The following is an 8,811-nucleotide window of genomic DNA, read 5'->3' as shown; positions in this document are numbered from 1 at the left end:
GCAAAATGGAGAGACTTCAGATGGGTTTTTCACCTTCCTCTGGATCAACTGGAAGTTAGGCAGGTTATATATAGACTTAAGGTTGAACTAGATGGACGTGTGTCTTTTTTCAACCTAACTTACTATGTTACTATGTATTTATTTTCTTTCATTAGGCAACATTTTATTTTTGGTTTTATATGGCGTTAAAGAAGTGTTTATTACAGGGATATGCTGGAGGCAATGATGGAGCACATGTATTATTTCTGTGTGACTCAGGTGTAACATTAGGAGGGACTATTTGGGATCCAGGGCAGGTGTGTGGATGTAGCAAGGGAAAGAGTAGGGCTTGATAGACTAATTGAATTCAAGAATCCTTGGTTAGAACAAAGAGCTGCACTGAGCATGAAAATGTCCCACAATGGAGGAAGACTGAGACTTTATTGTGCATGTCGGAATGGGCCCAGTTGGGCTCTTATCTGCCATCAGACTCTTTGTGTCCTTCCCCAGGAGGTTCTTTAATGTGTCTCACCCTTTGCTTTGCAGTCAAATGTTTACGTTTCTGCCTAAACACAACATTAACTGCGGCACAAAGGCCGTTACTATGAAACTGCAGCATGTCGGCCACTAGGAGGGACCTGGAATGGAGCCCAAAAGAAGGGAAAATTATCTCCTCCATAGTGAGGGTCAATGCCACTGATCTGCTATTGGCTGGGTGAGCTGCTGTTTTGTACACAGAGCTGATAATTATCTGGAGTAAGTGTCCCATTTTCCCTGCAGGATATAAAAGGGGGAGAGGTAGAAGTTACACCCCGCGGGTTTGCTGGAGAGCAGGAATTGCAGAGGGATATGCGAGCCGAGGGCCACAGGACTGCCGACCACTGACTATACAGCAGGTACACAAGCAGTAGGCACTGAAGCTAATTAATTATACTAACTAACTAACTAACTAACCCATAATAACTAATTAAAGCTTTACCTGTAGTTCCACATCCCACCTCTACTGGTGGAACTGTAATTCTCTCCATAGGAAGCAACAGAACAGCGCCACTGGTTAGGGTTTGTACAACTGGTTAATTAAAGGGTTGTTACGTTTTAGCATGATATAGATTAGCCAGTTCTAAGCAACTATTCAATTAGTCTTCATAATTGAATAGTTTTTTTAAGTATTGCCTTCTTCTTCTGACTCTTTCGAGCTTTCAAATAGGGGTCACTGACCCCATCTAAAAAACAAATGCTCTGTAAGGCTACAAATGTATTGATTTTACTTGTTTTTATAAATAAAATATACAGGGCACAGTGGCCCCAGCAATATATGGCACATCGATGTATTCCATATAACAAACATAAAAAATATATTTATATAATATAGAGGCATTTTACCTTTACCTAGGATTACAGCTTCTCTCACTAACTAAAGAATCATAACTTTGCCCTCAAGTATTTCCTACAGGGAGCAGGATAGAAAGAATGGATTTCCCACATTTTCCCAACTGAGAATCCCAAGGATTGTTCCAGCCTCTCATTGGATTGTTCCAGACACAGACAGAGCTTATTGTTAATATCTGCCTGTAACGTGGAGCAATGGTGTTTTGGGGTGTCAGTCTGGTAACTCTACTCATTGCATCGGCTGCAGCCAAGTGCACCCCCAACAAAGTAGGTAATCGCTTTCCCTCATTTCTGCATTAAGATTTGTGGGTTTCATTTAGTTTTTACAATTAAAGTCCATGGTGAAATCCAGAACTGGAATGTATTGGGGTGGTGGGTAATTGTTTATGGGATCCTGCTTGGCTCATCATTATTAGACTGTGCTACATGAATCCATTCACCTCAATATACTAAATTAATTTCCTACTAATGTTCCCCCTCTAGATGCCATCATTGTGCATTGTTACCCCAGGTCTATAGTTGCTAAAATCCCTGAATGTCCGTACGGATGGGAGATCCACCAGCTGGCTATGGGAGGGGTCTGCTACAATGGGGTCATTGAGTCGGGATATTACCAGTTCACTATCCCTGACTTATCCCCCAGGAACAAGTCCTACTGTGGGACCCACTCTGAAGTAAGTATGACTGGCTGTTCCTGCTGAATTGTGTGTATCTGTATTTGCCGGCTGCAGATTGTAACACTACAGGAGGGCTATGAGAGAGGAGAGCCAGAGAACAATAGTGATAAGGAAATTCCCTTTTTGCAGTTCAAAAACCCAATCTACCACTTCTACAACTCCATTGTGTCCAACGACAGCACCCTCATAGTCAAGAGTCAGCCGGTCAACTACTCGTTCACTTGCACCTACCAGTCCAATTACCTGGTTAGCCACGGAGCCTTCGACCAAAGGTAAGTTACTAGTGCCCTTCTGTAGCCCCAAACTAGTCTCTCGCACAAGGGCCCTACTCATGTTTGTTTTTTAGTCTTACATATATTTTTCCTTCTTCTAGAGTAGCTACAGTTCATGTGAAGAATGGCAGCTCGGGATCCTTTGAAAGTCAACTGTCTCTCAATTTCTACTCTGTGAGTGTCTGTGGATATTTCTCTCTAAGGAACCTTCCAGACAAACACCCAGGGCCACCCCCAAATTAACTCTTACATGATTCCAATGGTTGGACATGAACTAAGGCTGCTACTAACTTTCCCATTATTTAGTGTTTAGCAGGAGATTGATTAGTAATGAGTTCAGATTCATATTACACAACAGCTCAGTAACCAGTGCAGTCTGCATCACAACTTAATTATCAGACCTGTAGTATCAGCTTCTATGACAGAGGAACCTAATTTTCTGCTTGATAATTTGCGACAAACCCTTAAATAAGCTTTTCGCCAGCCTAGAGCCAACTGAGCATGTGCATTGCCACTGACACTCCTAACAAAATCCAATATGGTGACCCCCTATGTGGAAATTTGAAGGTCAGATCTTAACTGTTTAGGCTGGTGCATTATGTTGTGTATATAAAATACAGCATTTCTACCCATTTTGGTTTTTAGAGTTTTGTTTAGGGAAATATCAATGAAGGGATAATTTGATGGCCCTATTGGCCATGGAATAAGAGATGGAATAGGGTAGTCAGTACTCAGTTTCTATAGGGAACATTCTATTTGAAATAAAATTACTGTTGTGTGTGTGTATCAGAGACCCGGAATGTGGGACATTTCTGCACAGTGAGTTCTGATCCGACTCAGACTCTCCCTCTCTGGGGTCCTATAGAATGTGAGCACATGGCTGTGGGGGAGGTGAGAAGACACACACTTCCCATGAGCATTAGGAATAAAACCAAGAAATTACATTTACTGACATTAATATGTCTGTGTTTAACCCTTTCATACTCTTTACTGGAAAGAACGCCAAGTTTTCTTCCCAGAAGGAAGCTCCGTTTGTGGTGGAAACGTCGGACATTGGCACAGATGTGTTTGCTGGAGTGGAAGCCAAAGGGCTCAGCAGCAGGTACCGTATATATCAGTGATCCCCAACCAGTGGCTCTGGTACAACATGTTGCTCTCCAACTCCTTGGATGTTGCTCCCAGGGGCCTCAAAGCAGGTGCTCATTTTTGAATTCCTGGAGGCAAGTTTTGGTGCATAAAAATGCACCAGGAATCCCTGGTATATATATAATAATTTGAGAGCTTGGCCGAGTACCTGAATATCATTAACATCAGCTGAGAGATGACGTTAAGGCACCTATACTGGTTGTGGTTATATTTCTTACATGTTCAGAGCAATGATGTTATATTGAGTTAATTAAGTGAAGTATAGGGGCTACCTGGGTTTAAAAAAATAATCCCACAAGAAATGCAATGTAATGTAATGATCTAATATGAATTCATGCAGGAAACTTACAAGAAACACAAAATGCTGCCTCTAGTTGCCTTTCACTGAGGTCGTCTGCAAAAAAATATGTAAAATAAGCTTAATTATTGAGACATTAACCCAGGGTTAGGTTTAGGGTTAGAGTAAGGGTTTAGGGTTAGGGTTAGGTTTATGGTTAGGGTTAGGGTTAGGGCTAGAGTTAGTGTTAGGTTTAGAATTAGATTTAGGTTTAGGGTTAGGGTTAGGTTTTAGGGTTAGAGTAAGGGTTTAGGGTTAGGTTTATGGTTAGGGTTAGGTTTAGGGTTAGAGTTACGGTTAGCTTTAGAATTAGATTTAGTTTTAGGGTTAGGTTTAGGGTTAGGTTTAGGGTTAGAGTTAGGGTTAGGTTTTAGGGTTAGGGTTAGCGTTAGGGTTATAGTTAGGGTTTGGTTTAGAGTTAGATTTATGGTAAGAGTTAGGTTTAGGGTTAAGGTTAGAGTTAGGATCTGAGTTAGGGTTAGGATTAGGGTTAGGTTTATGGTTAGAGTTATGGTTAGGTTTAGGGTTCGAGTTAGGTTTAGAAAAGCTTTAGCAAAATCTAACTAAATCCAATTGACTGTATTAACATGTTGTATCTTCTTACATCTCTCATGGCCATAATTTCTCTGAATTTGAAATGCATTCAGAGACATTAGGGGCAGACTTATTAAGGTTTGAAAGGTAAATTTGAATTTTCTAAATAATTTTTGTCAAAACTTACAATTTTGAATTTTAAACCACCAACTCGAATGTAAATTTGAATAGAAGATTTATCACACACCTCGCCCTGGAAACAGTTCTAATTTGAATATTTGCCACCTAAAACCTGCCAAGTTCATGTAGAAGTCAATGGCAGAGGTCTGTTGAACCATTTGAAGATGTTAATTGCCTTCCTGACATTTAAGGTTTTATTTGAAAAATCAGGGGACAGGCCTTGCAGAAATAATATATTCTAACATACAAAAATAAAAGATGAAAATATAAATATTAGACTGGGTAGTTCACCATTTAGTAAAGGTTTCTGACAAGTCCCAATTGTCCAAATAGGCAGTTTGTCAATAGGGAAAACCACTGTTACTAAAAGACAAACTACTCCTTAAATTATAAACCCATTACTGTGCTAAGTTGGCATATATATATATATATATATATATATATGTGTGTGTGTGTGTGTGTGTGTGTGTGTGTGTATATTTTGTGGGATGTAGGAGAGAAATGCTTTGTGCTACATTGTATTACATTATGGATATGTGACTCTTCTATGGGGATCAGTATATCATGGGAGTAGATAATGCGGGGGATTTATATACAAGCTGTAATGTAAAGGAGGTTATAAACTCAGTTGTTAAATAGCTCCAGACTGGCACAGAACAACTGTTACACTGGCATTGGGTTTATATCTTTTCTTTAGGTTTAAAGTGGTTCTGAATTACTGTTGGGCGACCCCTTCACCAGATTATGCCTATCACATTCAGTGGCAGCTGATCAGCAAAGGGTAAGTGTGCACATTTCTGTCTGGTCTATACAAAACAATTGATTATTCCCAGGGCCATATAATAACATGGGTAGTAATGTGCCAGCCTAAAGAATATGCTGCCCTGGCAGGTGCCCCTCTGATAACACAGTGTTGGTACATGAGAATGGGAAGGACAGCAGGGCCACGTTTCAGTTCAACGCCTTCCGCTTCCAGAATGTTCCCAAACTATCCAAGGTCTGGCTGCACTGTGAGACCTACATGTGCGACAGTGAGAAATTCTCCTGCCCTGTGGTACGGCCTGTTCCATAGTCATCCAATTGTCTTTTCTTCCTTTCCTTTCTTCCATCATTTCTTTGTCTGTTTGTTTGATTCTTTCTTTCATCACTTCTTTTGTGCCTTCATTTTTATTTTCTTCCTTTCTTCCATCATTTCATTGGTTCCTTCTTATTGTTTATCTTTTGTCCTTCCTTTCTGTTCTTCCACCATTTCTTTAGTTCCTTCTTTCCTTCCTTTCTTCGATCATTTCCTTGGTTCCTTTTTTCCGTTCTTCCATTATTTCTTTGGTTGTTTCCTATTTTCTTTCCTTCCTTATTCCATCATTTCTTTGGTTCCTTACTTGTGTTGTTTTTTTGTCCTTCCTTTCTGTTCTTCCATCATTTAATTTGTTCCTTCCTATTTTCTTTTTTTACTTTCTTCCATTATTTCTTTTGTCGTTGTTGTTTTGTCGGTTTTTCTTCGGTTCATTCTTATTTTATTTCCTTCCTTTCTTCCATCATTTCTTTGGTTCCTTCCTTTTGTTGTTCTTTTGTTCTTCCTTTCTGTTCTTCCATCATTTCTTTGGTTCCTTCCTACTTTTTTTCCTTCCTTTCTTCCATCATTTCTTTGGTTCCTTCCTATTTTATTTATTTCCATTCCTTCTTTTTTCTCTTTTCTACCATCCTTTTCTTTGTTCCATCATTTATTTTGTTCCTTCCTATTTTCTTTCTTTCTTTCTTTCTTTCTTTCTTTCTTTCTTTCTTTCTTTCTTTCTTTCTTTCTTTCTTTCTTTCTTTCTTTCTCTCTCTCTCTCTTTCTTTCTTCCTTTCTTTCTCTTTCTTTCTCTCTTTCTTTCTTTCTTTCTTTCTTTCTTTCTTTCTTTCTTTCTTTCTTTCTTTCTTTCTTTCTTTCTCTCTCTCTCTCTCTCTTTCTTTCTTCCTTTCTTTCTCTTTCTTTCTTTCTTTCTTTCTTTCTTTCTTTCTTTCTTTCTTTCTTTCTTTCTTTCTTTCTCTTTCTTTCTTTCTTTCTTTCTTTTATTCCTAACTTTTTTCTTTTTCTCCTTCCATTGTTTCACCCTGCCCCTAATTTTCCATTTCTGCATTGTTTAGTTATGTGGAAAGCGCAAACAGCAAAATGAGCAGAGCGGAGGTGTTTTAGTAGCGGAATTGATTCTCCAGAGTAAGTACACGAGACATGACCGTGTCATTCATCTACTCACACTTCTCCCACTTCTGCCACTCAGGGATCACTTTTACTGCTGATAATTGTTCCTATTAATATAGAGAGCTCCAGCCTGTAGAGCTGTACTGTACATTATTACACCAGTAAATACTCTATATGTTTATTTTGTAGGCTCTGCACCCAGCCACTGCTCCAGTCTCGCAGGTAATTAAATAAAAGTGTCCTATTTACTGTAATAAATATCTGTCTGCTGTATTTGCCAGTTTCATGCTCACAGTGACGAAAACTTCTGTACATTAATCTGAGACTTTTCCTTTTTTATAATCTCAATGAATGTTCTTGAGTCCTCTGGAAATATCTACTATTGAGTTAGAGTTCATCGCATGCCCATTGCAATCCCACTTATGTCGACTGAACCACAATATAACCCTACTGAGATCCTCCTGTTCCTTTATTTCCTTCTCTTTATTCTCTTTGCTCCCATAATGCCTTGTTTGTAAGCCAGAGACTCACATTGTGCTGCCACATCCAGATCTGACCAAAACAGTGTGCTAAAGAGTTAATACAAAAGAGTGCGCTATTAAAACAAGCACAGAAGCAATGACAAATCTTAAATTTACCCTCTTTTTTATCTCCAGTAATCCTGCTCCATATGATGCCATTGGTAGGGATTTACAGCCTGTGGGTTTGAAATGAGACCCTTGAAGACTTCTGCGAGGGGATCGAGACTTCTCTCTTCCAGATGAGACCAGATGAGAGCGCTTTGTATGGCCAGTCCCTCACTGTGCTCAGGACAAGTGGAACCAGTTATCCCTCTAATGTGCTCAGTCTCCCTGTTACAGGCTCCATTCATCTCGCAAGAAACATTGTACTGTCTATTGATTGGTTATTACATGGACCACAAGTTGTTATCATTGGGTCTTTAATGTGTCTCTTGTAATGGCGCTCTCCTTTATGTTTCACAATGGTGCATAAAAATGTAAACTGAATTTTATCAACTAAAACATTGTAGAATTTGTTTTTCTTTTGGCTTCTCTCAAAATCCCATGAACTCACATTCTGTTCTTCTCTCTATTTCTCTATCACATTCTGTGATCGTTCATTTATGTTTCTTACAGACGAAGCTCAGCTTAAAATTAACTTTTAGGGGCAGATTTATCAAGGGGTCGAATTTTGAAGTAAAGGGAGTTTTTTTGAACTCCCATAACTTCGAAATTTGAATTAAAAAAGACCGAAATATATCAAAAAATCAAAGGTTTTTTTTCGGCCGCATAGGTCAGTTTTCGATAGAATTGGTCTGTTTTCGATCAAATTCGAATCGTATCAATCGAAGTACGATCAAATTCAATTAGACGTTTTTTTTAAAAAAAAAAAACTTTAATTTTTTTAAAGTTTATTGTGAAGTTACACTCAGTATAAAGGATTTCCTCAAGGTTTTACAGCAGGTTTTAGCTTATAGACTTAAAGGTAACGTATAATAATAATATAATGCTGTTGGAAGTGGTCTGCATCTTTTCACTGGGACCTCTTGAAGACGCGCTTTTACGAAGGACTGGAAGGTTTCAGATATATAAACACTCATTATTAGATGATATTTAATGTTACCTATGAGAGGGGTGGAAATCTCACCTAAACACAACTCTACAACACTGAATCAATAGGTGTGACGTCCTCATTGGGGCAAATTTTTGCTTTGGAAGGCTCCACCACACTTCACTAACATTCATTTGCAGCGAATACGTTTATTTTTCAAAATGCGAAGTTTTGGCGCAGAAAACAAATGCTGGCATACTTTCACCAGCACAAGTTCGTCAGCGCAGACAAATTTTCACTAGCGTTACTTTCTTTCTGGCGAAGCTTTGTTAACATACTTGTTCTTACGTCAATCTAAATATGGCGGGTAAATATAGGTAATATATACGTCTTTATTAGTGAGTGTTAAGGTGGCCATAGACGCAAAGATCCTATTTTCGGACTGTGTGTGGAGAATCCCGATATTTTTCCTCCGTCGGAGATTGGTCGTTTGATTTTGTCCCAACCATTTTTTCCCAGCCCATTGCGCTCTCATCGTAATCCAATCGTTCAGCCCAATATAGC

The 8,811-nt window shown here is 38.9% G+C and overlaps 1 protein-coding gene across 1 annotated transcript; it reads left to right on the top strand.

Moving 5' to 3' along the window:
- The first annotated feature begins 297 nt into the window (after positions 1-297).
- On the top strand, positions 298-7,859 carry tectb.S (tectorin beta S homeolog). Its single transcript, XM_018227215.2, has 11 exons — positions 298-875; positions 1,421-1,639; positions 1,852-2,042; positions 2,175-2,317; positions 2,419-2,491; positions 3,316-3,419; positions 5,212-5,295; positions 5,406-5,568; positions 6,642-6,711; positions 6,886-6,918; positions 7,353-7,859. Exons 2-11 carry the CDS (start codon positions 1,564-1,566, stop codon positions 7,403-7,405), a joined length of 990 nt encoding a protein of 329 aa, XP_018082704.1. The 5' UTR covers positions 298-875; positions 1,421-1,563; the 3' UTR covers positions 7,406-7,859.
- The last annotated feature ends 952 nt before the right edge of the window (positions 7,860-8,811 follow it).

The sequence above is a fragment of the Xenopus laevis genome, chromosome 7S (genome assembly GCF_017654675.1).
Source record: "Xenopus laevis strain J_2021 chromosome 7S, Xenopus_laevis_v10.1, whole genome shotgun sequence".
Taxonomy (NCBI): Eukaryota; Metazoa; Chordata; class Amphibia; order Anura; family Pipidae; genus Xenopus; species Xenopus laevis.
Note: the sequence above shows the minus strand (reverse complement) of the source record. Positions and strands in the feature narration are given on the sequence as shown.

Coding starts and splice junctions, on each gene's coding strand:
- tectb.S (XM_018227215.2), top strand. CDS start 1,564: ATGGTGTTTTGGGGTGTCAGTCTGGTAACTCTACTCATTGCATCGGCT. Junction 2,043..2,174: donor ACTGTGGGACCCACTCTGAA/GTAAGTATGACT, acceptor CCCTTTTTGCAG/TTCAAAAACCCAATCTACCA. Junction 5,569..6,641: donor AGAAATTCTCCTGCCCTGTG/GTACGGCCTGTT, acceptor TGCATTGTTTAG/TTATGTGGAAAGCGCAAACA.